This window comes from Corvus hawaiiensis, chromosome 10 (assembly GCF_020740725.1).
Source record: "Corvus hawaiiensis isolate bCorHaw1 chromosome 10, bCorHaw1.pri.cur, whole genome shotgun sequence".
NCBI lineage: Eukaryota > Metazoa > Chordata > Aves > Passeriformes > Corvidae > Corvus > Corvus hawaiiensis.
The window spans coordinates 4,978,734-4,998,330 of record NC_063222.1 but is presented as its reverse complement, the minus strand read 5'-3'; the positions used below and the strand labels follow the sequence as shown (position 1 = coordinate 4,998,330).

General features: G+C 57.5%; 1 protein-coding gene across 5 annotated transcripts; it reads right to left on the bottom strand.

Moving 5' to 3' along the window:
• Nucleotides 1–97: 97 nt before the first annotated feature.
• Nucleotides 98–18,418, bottom strand: TRPM2 (transient receptor potential cation channel subfamily M member 2). Of its 5 annotated transcripts, none has more exons than XM_048314707.1 (33): nucleotides 18,157–18,418; nucleotides 16,520–16,786; nucleotides 16,116–16,201; nucleotides 15,543–15,711; nucleotides 14,909–15,089; nucleotides 14,332–14,498; nucleotides 13,639–13,819; nucleotides 12,965–13,026; nucleotides 12,583–12,783; nucleotides 12,136–12,238; nucleotides 11,793–11,914; nucleotides 10,436–10,786; nucleotides 9,891–10,028; nucleotides 9,171–9,300; nucleotides 8,759–8,904; nucleotides 8,514–8,626; nucleotides 8,207–8,420; nucleotides 7,486–7,604; nucleotides 7,048–7,180; nucleotides 6,740–6,911; nucleotides 6,301–6,484; nucleotides 5,942–6,120; nucleotides 5,660–5,792; nucleotides 5,462–5,549; nucleotides 4,789–4,876; nucleotides 4,291–4,442; nucleotides 3,708–3,784; nucleotides 3,516–3,617; nucleotides 3,162–3,248; nucleotides 2,895–3,069; nucleotides 2,258–2,359; nucleotides 1,662–1,778; nucleotides 98–1,395 (listed from the first exon to the last, which is right to left on the bottom strand). In XM_048314707.1, the coding sequence occupies exons 2-33, from the start codon at nucleotides 16,712–16,714 to the stop codon at nucleotides 1,270–1,272; spliced, it is 4,593 nt and encodes a 1,530-aa protein (XP_048170664.1). In that variant the 5' UTR covers nucleotides 16,715–16,786; nucleotides 18,157–18,418; the 3' UTR covers nucleotides 98–1,269. The 5 variants fall into 5 exon arrangements, with proteins under 5 accessions (XP_048170664.1, XP_048170663.1, XP_048170667.1 ...); XM_048314706.1 differs by having other exon boundaries at nucleotides 8,207–8,423; nucleotides 18,157–18,417; XM_048314710.1 differs by having other exon boundaries at nucleotides 2,895–3,000; nucleotides 18,157–18,416.
• Nucleotides 18,419–19,597: the final 1,179 nt, after the last annotated feature.

Sequence of the window (19,597 nt, the reverse complement as noted above, 5' to 3'; positions counted from 1 at the left end):
CTGGAAGTGAGCTCCAAGTGTGGCCTCCACAAACAGCCTGCATGGCCTCCAGGAACAGCCCCTGGTTCAACAGCCATAAGACACCACCAGCCTGCAATTGTTTAATACATGGTTTATTGAGCTGGGTTGAATACATTGCCAGACTGAGCCTCCTCCCCTTGCCAAACCCCAATGCGTCACTGGTGAAACTGCAGTTGTGCTGTGGTGGCCACCAGTGTGGGATGAGCAGCCTTGGCTGCCAGTGTCTGATCCACTGGGAGAAGGTGGGGGACCTGAAATCCCTTCCTGAGCAGTCCCAGGCATAACATGCCACCGTGAGGCTCTTCTGGATGATCAAAAAATGTGTCCACTGTGCCTTGTTCCCCCCATGGCAGGCAACAGAAAATGTGAATGAAAGACCCTTTAAAGCAGGGATAGACAGGGATGTCCCCTCTCCTGTCCCTGCCTGCCCAAGGAACCACAGGGCATGGATCACCCGTGTCCCAGCAAGCTGCCCCTTTCCATCCATGTGCACGAGGAGATGGGGACAGGCAGGTGACGTTTAGCTGGGGCCTTGGCTCAGAGGGAGGAAGGAAGTTTAGCTACAAGCCAGTGCTCAGCATACACACGCAGGATCACGTATCAGTTTGGGGCATGGCAGGTGGGCCTGTGCAGAGCTATGAAACCATAGGTATATGAGTCAAGAGCTGCCCACACTTTCAGAAGTGCTGGATCACAGCTCAGGACCATGTTGTTGGGTCTGAGGCAACCAGAGATATGGGTACAGCGACCACAGGAGTGACTCCAAGCCTTGTCCAGAGCAATGCTTTGGGATCTGTGGCAGTGGGGCTGCCAGGGCTCAGAGAAGGAGCAGGGAGCAATGATGGATATTCTGGCAGAGGGATAGCTGGGATGGGTGAGCCCTCAGTGCCCATCCCAAAGCCAAGAGCAGGTTGGAGTGGACAGAAGGACCATCTCACAGCAAAAGCCCTGTGGCTCTGTGTGGCCCAAGCTTCGGGCCAGTGCTGTGGGCTGATGTGGAAGCACCAAGACACAAGCTGGGGCTGAGCTTGGTGGCTCAGGTGACTGGGATGCACTGCCCAGGCAGCCCCTGCCCCCAGGGAGGGGACACTTTTCCTCCCAGCCACCTGCAGCATACATTCACAGAGGCACCTAGAGTACCTCAACTCCAGCAGCTCCCATGTTCTCACAGGTGAGCTGGGGTGGAGCTGCAGGTCCCAGCCAGACCCTGGTCTGGGGCAGCAGGAGCCCTGGCCTGTGCATGAGGCCTCAGTAGTAGGCACCAAGGAGGGTTGAGACCTTGTGCAGGAGCTCCTTGTGGTTGGCGTGCAGGGGGATCCTCTTGTCCAGCACCTGCCAGCGGATGCACAGCTCTGGGTCGCAGCCCTGGAGGAACTGGAAGGGGACAGATGTCAGGCACGTGCTGCCAGCAAGGGGCCATGCCAGCCACGCTCAACAGCACCTCTAGTCCCCAGCCTCCTGCCCTTTCTTTTCAGGGCACACACTGAGGTGCCACCCACGTTCATCCCCATGTTCTTCCCCCACTGCATGCAGCCAGAGAATCCCAGTTCTGTGGAGATCTGGGTCTGGAGATCTGGCTCCTGCACCCCAGGCCCGCTGTGGGCCAGGTCAGGGAGCCCTCAGGGGTGACAGCCCTGTACCGAATTCAGCCGCTTCATCTCCACGTCGTTCTGGGTGTCGAAGTGCACGCTGATGGCGACCGTCTCCACCCAGGCGTTATCTGTGTTGCGTGGGTCGTCGAGGTACCCCTTGTGTACCTGTGCATGGAGATGCCACACAAGCAGAGCCCTCATCACCTCTCTGAAGGCACCCTGGGGGCCCTGGGGGTGGGTGGGGCATTGTCCTGCAGCTCTTCTGCCCTGCTGGAGACCAGAGCCCTGTTCCCACTACAGCTGGAGCCATGGGGAGTCACTGCGGCAGGCACAGACACTGGTGTGGGCAGCCTTCCCCCGGGGTCTCTGGGCTGCTCCCTGACCCCCACACGTGCATTATGGCATGTCTTCACCTCCCCTAGCCCTTCCTCTCTGGTGGGAGCTGCTGCCAAGAGGTGACGCACCCTGCTCCTGTACCCTGGGTCACACCACGATGTCCACGTCCCCGTGCTGTGGTGATGTCCCCATGTGCCTGTACCACCATGACACCTGCGTGTCCCTGTGCTGGGGTGATGCCCACATTCCCCTGTAGCCCTGAACCCTCCTGTGGCCCGATACCACGGAGACACCTGTGTGCCACCCACCTCAGTGCCTTGTTTCAGCAGGTTCTGGAACTGGGGCCAGAACTCCCGGCGCAGGATCCACTTGAGCTTCAGTGGCAGTGTCTCACCCGGCTCCAGTGACCCCTGTGCCAAAGCAGATGTCAGCTATGGGGCCTGCCATCAGCACAGCCCAGCCTCCCTCCCTGCCACCAGCTTGGCCATCAGGCAGTGGCCTGCCACCACTGCAGAAGATACCACGAGGTCTGCTGGTGCCTCCCATCCTCCCTCTCCTGCCCAAAGTCCTCAGCTCTGCCCAAGCGGATGTCTGAGTTTGCCTGATCCAATGTCTGCCAAAGGATGTTTTGCCACTGGCTTAACAGGCTCACATGAAGGACATGTAAGGATTGAAGCCGCGGAGGGGGAGCAGGGAGAGGCAGGAGGCAGCAGGTCAGGGTGGGGGAGTGTGTGTAGGGAGCACCCCTGGCATGCAGAGGCTCTGCAGGAGGGGCAGAGGTACCTCCTCAGCCACAGCTGCCACATGCCTGTGGTTCCCCCTTTCTGTGGGACTTCCTTCCTCCCTCCCTCCCTCCCTCCCTCTCTCCCTCCCTCCCTCTCTCCCTCTCTCTCTCCCATCTCCTCAGCTCCCTCTGCACCAGCTCTGGTTTCCACCAGCTCTTACCCCAGGCAGAGCCCAGACATCTGACAATGGATATTGGGCCACCAGGACTTCCAGCATCTTCTTCAGGCTCTTCCTTATAATGGACCCATCCAAATTCCTCCTCCAGCTGTGAGAGAGGCCCCTGCCATGCTGCAGCTGGACTTGGCTCCCCTCTGCCCAGCAGTGGTCACACTGGCTGTGCGGGGTTTGGCCAGGTCTCTGAGGTGACCCCATGCCCCCTTTTCCACGCCACGTCCTCAGCCCCGTGCTGGAGCAGGACACACTCACCGGGTCACAACAGGGTGCAGGGCATGGTTGGGCCCAAAGCAGTGCAGCCTCCCACGGCCTCGCAGCCCCGTCCTGCCCATGGGGTTCCTGCCAGAGTGAGAGTGAGGGGGCTGGGGCAGCGCCAGACTCCCTCTGTGCACCCCTATAACACTTCCCTGCCGCTGCACCCCATGTCTTTTGGGGTGTTTCCTTTGGGGTCAGCCCTAAGGACAATGCATGCAATTATCCCTGCCCCACCATTAGCCGTAGGAAAGTGGGAACAGGATGGATGTGCCCAGGCACCCCTGGCCTCTCCGTGTCCCAGTGCTTTGCCTCCCCCCTGGCTCCCAGCGAGCCCGTGGCGGTGGCACTCACAGTGGCAGCCCATCCTGCACAGCGTAGAGCCCGTGGAAGCTCTGCCGGTCGATCAGCCCGTCCATGGTGTTGTAGTTGATCTTCAGGAGAGACTCCAAGGAGCTGGAGGATGGGAGGCAGCCCGGCAGGGAGGGCTGGCTGTGCCACCCAGGGAAGGGGTGGAGGGCTGCGGAGCCGTGGGGGGAGACTCACAGGCTGAAGGGGTCCTGCACAGCCATGTCCTTGTGGTCGGCTGAGTAGGCAGGGGGGTCGTAGAGTGGGAAATCCACCTGCACAACACATGGCTGTGTGAGCCCCCAGCTTGTGCCCCTGCTCTCACAGCAGACAGGTTCTGGGACCCCGGGAACACCTTATGCCCCAGTCTCTTCCTCTGCCCAGTTTGTGGCATCACTCCCCAAGTGATGCTCCAGGCTCTGCTGGGGGCTGAGCTCAGGGCCTTGGCTGGAGGGCTCACACCCCCATGGAAGGCAGTGCCAGATCCTGTCCTGGACCCTGACCCTGAGGCAGCTGTGCTTCAGGAAATGCAGAGGTGGGTGGTTGTACCCTCTGTGTCCAACCAAGCATCCCCAGGCATTCCTAGCACTGCAGATCCTAGCAGGAATGATGCTATTTTCTCTGGGGGAGCCTCAAGCAGTGACTCCAGGAAGCCAAAGGTTCCAGGGCTGGGAAGAACAAAAGTTCTCAAATGGGATGATGGGTTCCTCTTCCCACCACTGTCAGGATATGCCTCAAGCCTCCTCCTCCCAGCCCCACTGCCCAGCGTCACAGCTCCTACCTCCCAGGGCACCTTCTCATCTGGCACAGGGAAGCGGAGAGTGTGAGACCCAGGGTACAGGAGGTTTCGGGCAAGCACGTGGTACGGGGGCTGGCTCTCCTCGGGTCTCCCCTCCAGGTCAATCTCCTTGGTGTCCAAGGCTTTGGAGGAGCCTGTGAGGCAGACACAGACAGCAGGGTGCCACAAAGCAGGGCACCAAGTCCAGCACTGTGGACCGGGGCTCTGCTGAGGGGGCTGGCTGGGTGTCTCCATGGGGATGCTGATGTCCCCTGGGGACGTGGACCTTGGCTCCCCTTCTGGCAGGCCCTGGAAGAAACCCCAGGGAGGGTGAGAATGCACTCAGAAGGGGCTGGATGACCTCACGGAGACACCAAACCTCCCAGAACCAAAGGAACCTCTGCCTCACTGCTTGACAGAGGGGTGTGAGGGGCTGCTCAGCCCCTGTCCAGGGCCCAAGGCTTCCCCGGTGCTGCTGGGGAGGAGTCGGGCCCCGCTTACCCACGGGCGGCACATCCTCGCCTGAGCTGAAGCCATTGCCCCTCAGCGCCTGCATCATCCACCTCAGGGCCTGGGCACTCTGCTGCACCTGCAGGGCACAGGAGAGGGTCACCCCGGCCCCACTGCCCCCCGAATACCATGGGATTCAGCCCTGTCAGCGGGCAGAGAATGCTGCCCTTGGCACTGCCTGCTGCACCCTGCGGGCAGCAGTGGTCCTGGCTGGGTCCTGATGTTTGCCTTGGAAAACCTTCTCCAGGGAAACATTTTTACAAAGCAGGTGGAAAGGGAAATGGAAACAGGATATGGCAGGGCTGGGCCAGCTCCCTGGGCATCCCACTGCTCATGCAGCTCCAAAGGGAGGGGACAGAGAGTCTGTGTCCCCAGGAGGTCTGGAGGGTCCTCTCAGGCCAAGGAGAAGAGCTGGGTCAGCTCTAACTGTTTGGGTGGCTAGTGGAGGCAGTGGCCCATCCCACCACATCCCATCTGCATCTTGTTTACTTTGGGGTCAAACAGAAGTATTCCTATAAACCTTTTCCCCTCAGATGCTGATGGCAATGAAACTCGAACTGTCTCAGAGGGTATTGATTCAGAGAGATTTTGTGCTCTGGTTCGATTGACTCAGGCCCTGGAAAAATTTCACCTTTCTTGGGTAGTTGCCTTCGTTTTGCCTCACCTGGTCCTCCAGAGAGCCCAGTCTTTGCTCCACTACCCCTGTCCTCTTCACCCGGTCCAAGTCCAGCAGCTCTGCCAGTACATCAACCCTGGAGGGACAGGGCTGGTTCGAACACCCTCGACAGCCACTGATCCCAACTCTTCCCTGCCCAGGACATGGAAGGACAGAAAGAACATCCTTTCTCAGGAGCATCAGTACCTCTGTGCAATGTCCCGGATCATCTGCTCCGTGTTCTGCTTCTCCTGGCACTGCTGGTGCTGCAGGTAGTTCTCCTTCAGGTACATCTCCCATGAGAGAAGGGCAGCTTCTTCGTTCTTCTCCAGCTTCTCCTCTGCCGAAGGAAGGGGATGGCAGTGCTGTCACATCTCTGGGCATCTCAAACCCCAGGACCACAGCCCGTATGCCCAGCCTTGTGCCTCGGCACATGGCACCATGCCCTGAGGCGGGGGCAAAGGGAAGGAGGGGGATGCTGGTCCTCACTGAGCTTGTGGTGCGTGGCCGGCCGGCGGAGCAAGCCCCGCCGGACCAGGAGCTGCAGGTGGTTGAGCAGGATGAGGGGTGGGGGCGCGGGTGGGCGGCCGTGGTACTCCTCGATCAGGTCGTGCCGCTGGAACTTCCAGATCTGGTCCGTGTGCTCCTGCACCTGCTGGAAGGTGTAGCTGGGGCAGAGCCCAGGTGTCAGGCATGCCGTGGGGATGAGGGGGCACATCGTGTCTGAATGGTGTCCCAGTTCCACCCACCTCCCTGATCAGCCCTGACCTGCCATGACCTCCACCACATCCATAATTCCCAAGTGGGATCCCACTACTTCCACCACATCTAGAGCCCCCCAGACTCACTTGAACATGGCGATGAGGAGGTTGAGGAGGAGGATGTTGGTGAAGAGCAGGTACAGGCACAGCAAGATGACCGTCAGCCATTCTGGGAAGATGGGTTTCTTGTTGTCCGCGTTTGTCTCTGGACACTTGGGCTTGTAGGGGTCGGTCCCATTGGGGCTGCACTGGTCGATGTTGAAGTTGACCCCTGTGGGAGAGCACAGCGTGACTCTGTGGTGGCCAAACCTCAAGCGTCTTGGGGAGCACATTCTGCTCTCAGAAAGTAGCCAGCATCCAGGGAGCTTAGCACCAGGCAGGGATTTGACCTCCATCTGCGTCATCCCAGGTGCTCTGTTCACTGTGTGGGACTTCCATGGGCCAACAGGGCATTAAGTTCGGTACATCAGCTTTGTCACAGCCACCCTGCTCGTGCCATGCTCTGTCACAGGCCAGAGTCCCTTACCATCGATGTAGGAGGGAATCTGCCCGAAGATGGTCAGGTAGGAGTGATAGACCACGCCACGGAAAAGCCACTCCACGCGTTCCTCGTTGTGGATCAGGATAGCCTGCTTGGCCACCCCAAAGGACACCACCCACACTGCCAGCAGGAAGAGAAAGAAGAAGACATCCTTCATCTGCAAAGACAGAGGGGAAGGATAGCTGTGTGCTGGAGCAAGCCCCTCTCCAGGATGGGATAACATGGGTGGCATATCCAGCTGCTCTAGCAGGATGGTCCAGCATCACCCTGGCATGACAGAGGGGAGCTCTCACCATGCGCTTCACAATGATGATCTTGGGCCCCAGTGTTTTACTGACTGTGAAAATGTGCATCAGGCGCAGGCAGAAAATGATAAAAGCCAGGGACAGTATGATGCGCCCAGGATATAATGTTGATGGGATCAGCCTGGACACGGGAGAGAGGAAAGGAAACACCTCAGTGCCACCATAGAACCATATAGGATCATTTGGGTTGGAATCACTGTGAGGGTGTGGAGGCCCTGGCACAGGTTGCCCAGAGAAGCTGTGGCTGCCCCATCCCTGGCAGTGTCCAAGGCCAGGTTGGACGCGGCTTGGAGCAACCTGGGATAGTGGAAGGTGTCCCTGCCCATGGCAGGGGGTGGGACTGGGTGAGCTTTAAGGTCCCTTCCAACCCAACCCATTCTGGGATTCCGGGATTCTATGAAAATACTACTGAGCTCTGCAGCTCACCTGCAAGTCAGCCCTGCGATAAAGACCAGAATGGCGCAGATGTCCAGCTTATTCCAGAAGTCCTTGATGTACAGGGAAGCCATTTTCACTACCCCGAGTCCGTCTGGGTCATACAACAGCTGTCGGGAAGAGAGGAAGGGCTGGGTGTAAGATATTCATGTGCCTCAGAGAGGAGAGAGACCACACAGATCATCTGGCCATCTCTGGACACTCTCGCTGACCCAAAGGTAACCTGAACTTATGAGGTTTTCTTTACGGGCATGGGAGGAGCATGGGGACACCTGGGAAGGAGCATGGGGACACCTGGGACATTGGGGCTCTTCAGGCTGGAGGAGGAAGGCACTGAGATGTTGAAGCAAAAGCTGAAAAATCTCAAATGTCAAGCAAAGCCTGGAAATCCTGCTGGGAATTCACCCAAAGGAAGTGCTCCCTCCATCTCCTGACGTTCCCAAAACAGACACCAGACACCTCCTGGGCAAAGCCCACCAGACCTACAGCATTTTCTTCTGCAAATATACAGGGCCAAGCCAGATGCAGCTAAGGAGAATCCCTGGCCTCAGAGCTGGGGGATCTGGTGGTCCCACGTGCTGGGACCTCTCTGAATAGGTGGTGACATGAGAAGCAGCATGGGAACATGAGCTGTGTGGGACCTCCCAGGAGCACCCAGAGGGGTGTCTCTCCTCCTCTGCCACCTCCCAGCCTCAGCTCTGCCTGCCCACACCTGGCGGGTCTCCTCGCACACCAGGGAGAAGAGCCAGAAGTAGATGAGGTATTCCCGCCAGGTTGGCATCGGCTGGAAGTCAACCATCAGGACGTATGCGAAGAGCAGGAGGAAGGTGAAGTAGGAGAGGATGTTCATGAGGAAGATGACGATGGGTGCTGTGAAGAAGGCTCGGAGACGTGTCAGGCAGCCCATGGGCTGCAGCCTCTTCTCCCTGCTGAGAGCAGGGAGGGATGTGGGCTCGGCTGCCCAGGGGATGCCGCAGCAGCTTCCCCCAGCCAGAGGAAATCCCTGCTGCCAGGAGTACCTGAAGGTGATGAGGTTGGTGTAGAGCAGGGGGAAGAACAGCATGCACGTAATCACCCGCCAAAGCCCGTTGTCCACACACAGCTTCCCCCACCAGACCTTGGTTAGAAAAGCCTGTGAAGAGGGAGCAAGAGGAGTGCTGGTTACAGAGGCTGCAGGGCAGAGTCCCACTGCTGCCCACGAGGAACTCTGGATCTTGGGGGCACTTGCGCACATTCCCTCCAAGGGCCGCTGCTGGGAGCCCACCTGGACACCCCCATGGGACACAAAATTCATGTTCTTGGCCTCCAACGCCAGCTGCAGACAGGTTGTCTTCCCCCAGGCTTCAGAGACACGGGTGAGAAGCTTCTGGGCTCTCTCTTCATCCTTGCGGTAGCAGTCTGTGAACACGCCTGGAGGGGCCGGTACCAGGAAGATGAGGCTGAGCTCTGGGGCCAAGCACCCACAGAGTCACCCTTCGAGCAGGATCGGGACATTGCACCACACAGTGGTACTCGCTGCACTCCCACCACCATGCAGGCACAGCCTTTGGAGCATCATGGCCCTGACTGTGAGGATGGGACCCTCATTTATCACCCCCCAGCCATCTCCTGGGTAAAGCTCACCAGCCCTATGGGGTGCAGGAGCAGCTCTGGGGTGCTGGTGCCCTCCCACTCACCAATTGCCTTGTGCTCGTATTCCTCAGCCAGGGCCAGCATGTCATCGGTGGTGTCCGTGTCCTCCTCCTCCTTGGCCAGCTCCTTCAGGATTTTGCTGCAGGCCAGCGCAGCTGCCATGCAGTCCTGGCTCTGGCACAGAAGAGGATAAGGAAAGCATGGACACTCTGTCTGTCAAGTCCCAGAAGTCCTGACAAGCCCTCCCCAGCTCCCACAGGAGGGAAGGAGGGTGTCCCAAGCAGAAGGGTGCTCAGGATGGACAGCTTGCCATGACAAGGGCTAAGCCAAGCTCGCCTCTGGATAACCCACTGCCACGGGGAATTTGTGGGATGTCTTGGCTGATGGGACAGAGTGACTCCTTGGCATGTTCACTGTGCCACCAGCTACACTGTCTCTTGTCCCGGAATGCTGTTCATGGGTGGAAGCCTTCTCCACCTCAGCTGCCGCGTCCCTGTGTGCTCTCTCAGCCTGACTAGCCCACTTCTGGCCCAACACATCCCCTCTACCTTTTGGCTGGGAAGGGAGGGGGGGATCTGGCCTCATGGTGTGGCAGGGGATGGACACCAAGTGCCCTCAGGCTGGCTCCTGTTTGGCTGAGGTCAGGCTCAGGGCAGCTCTCCCACTATCCCAAATCCCAGCAGTTTCCACTGTTCCCCTCGGGGCTGGGAGGTGTGGCTTCATATGAGCCCCTCAGCCATGAGAGGAGCTCTGAGCTGTGATACCTGGGCCCAGATGATTTCTGCCAGCTCCTTGCGGTTCTGGACCACGGCCCAGATGAGCAGGTCCCGGACGGGGTCCATGGTGAAGGTGACTCGGCCAGCAGAGCGCTTGCAGAGGGACCGGAGACTTGACCCCTGCACCTGCAAGGTGTGCAGTGCTCAGACCTGCTCCCTCAGCACAGAGCCACTCAAACCCTGGGTGCTGCCTCCACCACCCATGGAAAGGACTTTGCCCAGATAGAGGGGTGGCCAAGACTGGACTCATCCTGGTAATTTTTCTAGGGCTGGGATCATGTGGAGCTGTGCACCCACCCCACTGGGTCCCGCGCACCAGCATCACACAACCACACAGTGCTACAGCTGTAGGAAGGTGGGTATTGCACCTGGAATGCAGGGCAGATGACTTGGGCGGGGCTTTAAGGCACTTTAAACAGGATTATTGAGCAGACGAGAGGACAGAGACCCAGCTGCAACCCCCAGGACTGCTCCTTGAGCCAGTGTCCCCTCCCTGCCGCGCCCCTGCCGCCAGGTAACCTGGAGATGCGTACGTTCAGCTTGATGTGCGGCACGGGGATGGAGAGCCGGGGCCGCTCCGTGTGCTTGGGCTTGGGGTACAGCGGCTGTGTGGAGCAGCCCAGCAGCTCCCGCAGCACCTGGGAGACGTGGTGCATCTGGAGCCTTGGCATTTTGGAGCCGGCTGTGTGCTCTCTCTCCTCCAGCAGCACCTTCTGCAGCTTGCTGTGGAACAGGCAGGATGGGGCCAGGTTGTCGTAGAGGTAAACCAGGGTGTCCCAGGTGACAAACTCCTTGAGACGCACTCCCTGCTCCAGGAACAGCTTCACAAACTCTGGCTTGTTGGAAATCAGGGCAGCTGCCATCACGGGGTGGAGATCTGAGGGCTGGCAGGCCGGAGGCAGAGGTGAGGGGCTCTGTGGTCTCAGAGCAGGACCCTACCCTGCTCCTCACTTGGGGGGAGGATTTTATCCCTGAGCACACGAGGAGTCCCTGGATGTGGAAGAGTATCTGGGATGCATTAAAACTCGTGGGACATTCCCAGGGAGTTAGAAGAGGGCACTCTTCTCTGGCAGTGGAGCCCTCTGCCCCCTTGGCTGCTGGGCAGAGGGATGGGTAGAGTAGCCCAAGTTTATGAATATCACAAAATCACAGGATGGTTTGGGATGGAAGCTCATCTCATTCCAATCCATGGCCAGGGGCAGGGACACCTTGCAGGTGTCCAGGTTGCCAGCCTGACCTTAAACTTCTCCAGGGATGGGGCACATATCCTCAAATGCTTCACTTTTGGGTTCCTGGTTCCCACCAGCCATTCCCAGTCCTATCAAAGGTATGTGGGCTGGGGGAACCCAAACTGTTGACTGAAACAGGAAAATCCCTTCCAAGTCCCACAGCCCCAACAGAAAGGACAGACAACCTTGCTCAGCCTCGACTTCCCAACAGCAGGATCAGGCATGGGATGGCAGAGCTGGCCCCTGCCCCACTCTGTAGTAAGGTGTGAACAGGGAAGCGCCAGGCTGGGTGAGATTTTAGAGACAAATTGCTATTTGAGCAGTGACCACAGGGCAGAGTTGTCAAGAGGTATTTTAAGTTCTACATGGGTCTTTAAAAACACTGGTTTTGAACAAAATACCAATTGCGTTTGTGTGTGTTTAGCTAAAAACACTGGGTTTGAACCAAATACCAATTGTCTTTGTGTGTGTTTAGCTCTGCTTCGGGGTTTTGAGAGCATTTTTGAAGAACAGCCCCAGTTAATGCACTGGGAGTTCAGGATCCAAGAGAAATCCCTTTAAAATTCTCCCCAGGCATGGCCAAGGTGAGAAGTGCCCTCCATATCCACAGGCCTGACAAGCTGTAAGCCTGACCAGACAAGCAGCACAGGTACGGCCTTACCTTCCAGTCGTGGTCATCTGTGAAGATCTCGCTTCGGGCAATGTCCACCCTGTTCCAGGCCACAGCCAACTTCAGCTGGTGGTCCCAGTTCTCACGACCAAAGTGGTCCTGGTTTCGGGATGCTGCATGCAAAGGGCACGGGTCAGAACAGAGGATCATCCGGTGAGAAGACACCACATGGAAGCCTCCTTGGAGGTGTGGCCCTTTGGATAATCATCTCTCCCCAGTAACAAGGTTTGGGCAGTTCTTTGGTCACCCCATAAGTCCAGTAGCAGTAGGAGGTGACTTGACCCCCATCCTGTGCACCTTGTCCCATCCTCACCGGAAGGCTCCCCCGCCTCACCTTTGAAGAGGGCCTGGAGGATGGCCACATCCACGTCCTGCTGGCCGTATTTGCCCTCTCTGAAGATGGTCAGGAGCTGCCGGCTCCGCACTATGTCTTGGATCTACAAGGAGAGCCGTGGGCAAGCAATGAGCAGCAGCAGCTCCTCCCTGCTGCTTCCCACAGGCCCCTGCACTGTGCAGGGCAATTCCTCCGTCGCCTGCAGAAACCCTGTGCTGTGTCCTCTTCATGGAGAGGGCTGGTCACAAACACTCCCTCTGTGCCCAAAGGCAGCAGGCAGTGGAGGAGCAGAGCTTGAGCCCTTGGGGTGCCCACCAGGACAATGATGAGGATGGCTGGAGGCAGATGAGCCTTAAACGTCCTGCTGGGACCCTTGCTGCTCATGGGCCAGGACCCCTGGGACCCCTTTGGTGTCCCAAAGCTCAGAGGAGCCTGCAAGGGACTCACCTTCTTGGTCCACTCCACCAGTTTGCTCTCGGTGAAGAGCTCATAGGTGTCATGGAAGAGGATGCTCAGTTTCTTCTGGATCAAGGCGATGGTTATCTTGGCCACGGGCAGATTGGCCACCTGGGCGATGACATCGGCCACACGGCCGGACCCTTCCACAATCACACAGGGGGTCCCGTTGGTGATGGCGTTGTAGATGGTCTGCAACAGAGCAGGGAGGTTGGTCCTGATCCCACCCAGACACCAGCAGACCCTCTCTGAGCTTGGGTCACCAGCGCTGCTCCCAGCACTCCTGTCAGTGTGGCACCACTGAGAGCAGCACCCTGGGAAGGAGCTGTCCCTCCTCCACCCCCTCCTCAGCTTGCCACAAGCGGTTCCTTACATCAAGAGTCCCAGGGCCTCCTTCCAGCACCACACACACGATGGGGATCTTGATGGCCACGCCTGCAGGGAAGCAAAATCCAGGGTCACCTTCTCATAGGGCTGATCCCCCCCACACGGTCTCCTCTGAGTGGTGGGGTGCGAAAGGCAAGGTGGGAGCACTGTCCCTGAAGTGTCAGGCTTCAGGAGAGGGGAGGAGAACCATGCCCAGGGATTGTCTGGCAGGGCAGGTCAGAGACGTGGTGGGATTTTTGGGGGTGTTTTGTGCAGGGACAGGAGTTGGACTTGGGGATCCTTATGGGTCTCTTCCAGCTCAGGGGATTCTGGGGTTCTGTGAGCACACGTGTGCATGTGTTATAACAGGATATCCTTTGCACAGTGAGAAGATGATGCCTGGAAGCTCCTTTGGGACCCTTTGGGAGAAATTACTCTCCCCGATCAGCTCAGCATCACGAGGTTTGGGGACTCCTTTAGTGATCCCGTAAGTCTGGCAGAGAAAGGTTCTTTGATCTGTGTCGCTGAGGAACCAGGTTCCACATTTATCATGGCAATCCTCTCAGACCCTGTGCCTGGATCCTCTGGGGAAGCCACAGCCTCTTGCTGGAGCCCAGGAAGGACACCATTCCAGGGGGAGGGGCCATCCCTGCCTCAGGCTGGGCTGTGCGTTGCCATTACCTCCTTTCACCTTGGTCTGCTCTGAAATGAACTTCTCCAGCCTGGTCCTCAGGGGGATTTCCACCCCATACCTCCCGTGGGTGCCATCATCCACCAGGATGAAGTGGGAATGGTTGCTGTCCAGGCATGACAGGCTGCCTTGGTTCTCCTCATCCAGCACATACTCAGCAGGAAAGCCCCCCTGTAAGGTGCAGGAGGAGACACTCTGGGAGAAGCCTGGCAGAGGAGCACCAGACAGCCAACAGCACGTGGGGACAGGAACGGGTCAGCATGTGGGGCCAAACAGTCCCTGTGCCCCTACAGTGCTCACATCAGCCTTGACCCGTGCTCCACTGGCCCTCACACCCACCAGAGTCCTCCCAGGAGCACAGAACCTACTCAAGACACTGGGTAGGGTGGAGGGGCTTCTCAGCAAATACCAGCCTGGGACCATCCCTGGAAGAGTTCGAGGCCAGGCTGGAAGGAGCTTGGAGCAGCCTGGTCTAATGAAAGGTTCCCTGCCCATGACAGGGGGTGGAACAAGGTGAGCCTTAAGGTTCCTTCCAACCCAAACCATTCTGGAGTTGGGTTTTCCAGGGCTGCCAGCCCCAGTGACATCTAGAAGCACCTGTTCCCACCACAGTGCCTGGCAGGACGTCCCTGACAGCCCAGGCACAGGCAAAGCAATCCCCTCTCCAGCCTTGCGTGGCTCACCATGGGGCAGACGAGGCTGTCCCGGTTGTACACGGTCCCCCAGGTGGCAATGCCGATGGTGACGATGTCGCCCTCCTTGTGGCTGCAGCTCAGGATGAAGTCTCGCACTGCCTCTCCCACCTGTTTCATCACACCAGTGTGGGACCCCCCCGTGATGATCCAGGCTCCTGGGGGTCACAGAGGGGCATGGGAAGGGAGAGGCTCTGCCCACAGCGATCTCCCAGCCTCCCCCATATGGCTGTGTGTCCTTGGGGATGCTCCATCCCCCAGAAGATGTCTCCTCCCTGCCCTAGCAGCACATGCAATGCCTTCTTCAGCACATCTCTGAGTCCAGCTCCTTTTGAGCCTCTTGGCAGAGACTGAGCAGGAGCAGCCCATCCCTGGTGATTGTGGTCCAGGTAAGGGACCTACAGGTCTCCTGAAACAGCTCAGCATCACCAGCACAGCCCAACTTACTGAACCTGGCATGGCCAGGTACAATCGCAGGGAGACCCTCTGCACCCAGATGACCTTTAAAAGTCCCTTTCAACCCAAACTATTCCGTGATTCTGTGATTTATTATCCTATGATCTCTTACCTGTGGTCTGGGCCACCTTGACTAGCCCTTGCCGGAAGATGTTCTTCAGCCTTGGCTTCATGATGAAGTTTTTGGCTCCCCCGGTGACTGAGATGAGCAGGTTGGGTGCATCGAGGCCCCAGTGCTGTGTCATGAGGTGGTAGATGACCCGTGGAGGGGTATCCGAGGAGACACGCACATACTGCGAAAAAAGGGATGTGCACACGTTTTGGGCATGAACAACGGGGTCAGGGTAACAGGACACCCCCACCACAATTCCTCCTGTCCCACCAAAGAACCAGAGGCTTCCCAACACCATTCCACAGCAGAGTCTTGCTGCTGCTGCTGGTCCAGGTCTTTGTCCATGACCCTATTCCCATTCTCTTCCCTTCGAACAAACGTTCCCCAGACAAAGCTAAGGATGAGGACAGGCAACAGCCACTCCTTGAATCATGAGTCCTGTGGTTTCAGAAAGGGTCTAAGGCTGAGAGAAGGGGTCCTGTTTCAACCCTTCCATTGCTTGAATTGCCTTTGGGGCAATTCCACGCTTTCCCAACCTCCTCTCACTCAGGAGGTAAATACTCCCACGCCATCTGCCGTGACAAGACCCAACCACTGGCTCCCCACGCACCCACAGATGGGACAAACAGATCACCTTCCCTGTCTTCTGTCCCAGGCCTGTGAAGCGGATATCGCCGAAGGCATCCGTTGGCATTTCCTGGATGTGCCTGCGGGGATCCCATTCCTTCCCCAGGAAGATGGGAAGTTTGGCAGCATCGTCCAGGTGCTGTTCCCTGAGATAGCCACACTCACAAACGATCCTCCTGAAACACACCCCAACAACTTGGTTGATGACAGTTGAAACCCGAAAAGCAAAGCACAGGCGTCCACATCTCCCACCCAGCTGCTCCTCCAGCTCAGAACTTGTGCAGAAACAAAGGCATTGTTTGGGGGGAAATTAAGGGGGAAAAAACCCCCTCCACTGGTAGAGATTTGGGAGAGAAATATTTAGGATGGAAATGACTGCCTGCAAAAGCATTGGAAAGGTTTTTCTCTGCACACAGAATCTCAGCTGTGTGATGACTCACCACGTGGTGGAGAACCAGTTAAAAGAGGGGTTTTAAATCCCTGTGACAGAAAGGTGGGATTTTCTGGTGCTGTAACTTTGTCACCAACCCTCACTTCTGCTCTTCTGGCAGGGTAGGGAAGGAGGGACTGTCTCACTTACCCAGAATCTGATGTCTGGGAACTTTCTACAAAATAGGTGCATTCCTTCTTCCGGATGTTTTCAGGAATCCAGGAGATGAGATTTTCCTGACAGAGCAAGAAAAGCAGCAAGGGGTCAGGGTTTCTGGAAAGAGCCAGAAGTTATGCCAGGGGCCAGACACCGTGGTGATAGGTGCTTCTTTGGGTGTGATGGATGAAAGCTCCATTGCTGTCTGCAAGGACAAAGATGTACTCCAAGGAGAGGGGATATGGGTGCTGGCCACGTACCTCAGATGTTTGGAGGTTTTCTGTCTGTCCCTAAAACTAACCTGATCGGTTATTAATGCTCCTGTTAGTGAGACACTCATGAACACTATTTCGTGTGTGTGCCCAACCGTGCCCTCTTCCAGCACCTCCTGAACTTGCCTTTTCATTGCTGCCAGTGGGGAAATGAGCCTTCCGCCTGCTCTTCGAGACGCTGCTACTGCTCTGCTGCAGGTTGGGCACCACCTCAAAGTCGCTCATCTTCCTGGGCTGTGTGGCAGGCTCATCTCCTCTCTTGGGGCACACCTTGTTCAGTTCGGAGGGGAGCACCTTGGCGCACCGGCCACGCGCGGACATGGCTCCTGTGTCTTGTGCTTCTCAGCCTCCTCTCTCCTGTTCCTAGGCTGGGAGCCCCTGAACATCCCCATCCTGAGGGCAGTGGAAGAGAATCAGAGAATCCCAGAACGGTCTGGATTGGGAAGGGCCTTAAAGTTCATCTCATTCCACCTCCCTGCCATGGGCAGGGACACCTTCCCCTAGACCAGGTTGCTCCCAGCCCCGAGCAACCTGGGCTTCAACCAAAAAGGATGCCCACGAACCAAGAGCACTGAGGTGCCCCATCCATTGTTCCCTGGGTGGAGATTGGTCCATGGGAAACCTGCCATCCCCTCACCACAATCCTGACACAGGGGCCATGTGTGTGGTGACCAGCCTCAGCATGCACCACGCTTCCCCAGGGAAGCCCATCAATGTCCACAAAGTGGCCCCACCACTTGCAGCCTGCCAGCCTGTACCTCTCCTCACCTGCTCTCCACTGCAGGCAGCTGGGATATTTCTGGCAGCAGGGAGAGCAGAAACTAGGTCTCTTATGTGAGCAGCCTGAGCATGGCCCTGCATGGAAAATCTGGGAATATGGACACGCTGGCTGCAGAGACCGGGTGGTCCTCTGTGGAGGGGTCCTCTGTCCCCTGCAAAGGTGCCCTGAGAGCCCCAAGAGGCACATGGGCTTGCTGCAAGTAGGGGCTGCAAACACTCACAGCCCCCTTTGCTGAGATGGGAGAGCTGCTGGAGCAAAGGTGGAAATGCTCCTGGGTGTCTCTGGAGCCTGAAGGGGGATGGTGTCCTCTCAGGAGAGCTGGGATTAGGTAATGGAGGAAGCACCGGGCTCAGGTGATGCTCTGGCCAAGCTGTGCGGTCTGTGCTAAGGAGCATTTTGTCTGCTTTCTTCGAGCCAAATTCTGCATTTCACCCAAGGGTGGGGAGTCCTTGTGGGGACAAGGAGTGCTGATGCAAAATCATGGAGCAGCAAGGAAAAGCTATTTTATCAGCCTCCCTTCAAGGATCTACACAGCCCCACTGACCTTGGGAGGCAGATTTTGTCGGACTGGCTTTCCACATCAGCACAACCCCCAGCAGATCTGATTTTTGGAGAAAGAGCAGTTGAAAGAAGGTCAAATGCACTCTTAATTCCTGTTCGTGGCCCCACAAGGCAGACAGGCTCGTGGGGGCTTGGGGCATGGCCACAAGCAGCTCATAAGCCCATGCAGGAAGGGCTCCCACGCCAGGTCCTCCAACACCTGGAATACCTGTCCTTAAGGGCTCGGGGACAAGGACAGAACCTCTCCCGCGGCACGCTCTGCCTTCCCCGCCCCCCCCAGTTTGAGGGGGTCAGGTCGTCCCTCGGTCGCACGGGGTGGTCACAGCACCCACCAGGACGGGGTGCAAGGCTGAATCCTGCCCGTGAACCTGCCCGCCCCGCCTCCCCTCCGCCGGCACGACCGCAGCGAGGCTGCCCGTACCTTCCCCGCCGCATCCTCCGGCCGCATCCCCGGCTCCTCCGCTCCGTGCCCTGCCGGAGGGATTCAGCCCCGCGTCCCTCTAGTCCGGTGGGTCATTTTGTCACTGGAAACACAGGCGACGAGCGGAGAACAGGGCAGAGCTGCCTGCAGAGAGGAGGAGGAGGTGGCAGTCGGCTGGCAGCTTCCCAGCAAATCAGGCTGCAGAAGCGAATCCCCGCCGAGGAGCTGCAGCGCCCAGGCAAGTCCCGAGTTTGCTGTAGTGGCTGAGTCACTCTCGCACTGCCCGCAGTCCGTCAGCCCCACGAGGGGCGAGACACTCGCACCCGAACCGCTGCGGGCGGAGGTGACGGGCAGGGGCTGCTCAGGGCTGGATGCTGCCGGGAAGGAGCGGCAGCCCGGCAGCGCTGATGGAGGCCCGGGTGTGCGGCAGGCTTGGTAAATGTGGTGAAAAATCCCTTCCCTAACTGTCAAGCATCCTTTTTATTACACAAGTATACAGAATTTGTGTATATATATACTATATATGTGTTAATTAAACACTGTGATGTAAAGAAGCAGTGGAGTTTTATTGCAGACTTTGGTATTGTTCGTGCTGAAGTAAAACAAACAAAAGGACAGCCCGGCCCTGGAGAGAAGGGCTTTGCTTTTGGGAGGCTTAGAGCGGTCCCTGGGGGGTAAAGAACAGCTTTATCCCTGGCATGACCAAGGTACCACAGCATCCCAGGCTCTGAGACACTGCCAGCCTCATCTGGTGTCACAGGTCAGTCACTGCAGCCAGAGGAACTCAAGGACACCTGGATCGATAGACAAGCAGAAACAGGGCGCTGTTGCCAAGTTTTACTGTGGTTGGAGATGTGTTAGTGTGGGAGTCAGTGCTCAGTGAAATTGTGTTGCACCTGAGTGCTTGCTGGATGTAAGAACCTCATAAAGAACCGTATCTGTGTGCCCTGATTTGGCTGGGACATCTCATGCCCATGAATAAATATTTACACTTGTAACTCCATGCTTCACATCCCAACCTGGCACCTGGGTCAGCACGGGCCGCATGTGAATTTTAATCGGGGAACTTTTTATTGAGGAATTTTTATTTCATTCATGTCCCACCAGAGGCAACAAAAGCCTTTTGGATGGTGCTTCCCACCTCCCCATTCCAGGTGCTCTCCTCCTCCCATTATGCTCTGTGCCCTGAATGGGCTTCTCCAGTGGATTTGCAGCCACATAACTCACATTTGCCACAACATTCAGTTAACAAACCCAGCATCCATTTTCCTTGGGAAATGTGCTGAGCAGCAAAGCCAGGCCAGGACAGCAGCCAAGGCAGTGGATGCTGCAGCAGTGATTTGGCTTCAGCAGCAGCTCACTGGGGAGCCCAGGCAACTGCGGCTCTGAGCGAGCTGAGGGTCCTGCAGCACCAGGCCCAGACACCCCCTGGCTCTTGCTG

Coding starts and splice junctions, on each gene's coding strand:
- TRPM2 (XM_048314706.1), bottom strand. CDS start 16,714: ATGTCCGCGCGTGGCCGGTGCGCCAAGGTGCTCCCCTCCGAACTGAAC. Junction 3,070..3,161: donor CTGCACCCTGTTGTGACCCG/GTGAGTGTGTCC, acceptor AACCCCGCACAG/CCAGTGTGACCACTGCTGGG. Junction 2,360..2,894: donor ATGTCTGGGCTCTGCCTGGG/GTAAGAGCTGGT, acceptor GCTTTGGCACAG/GGGTCACTGGAGCCGGGTGA.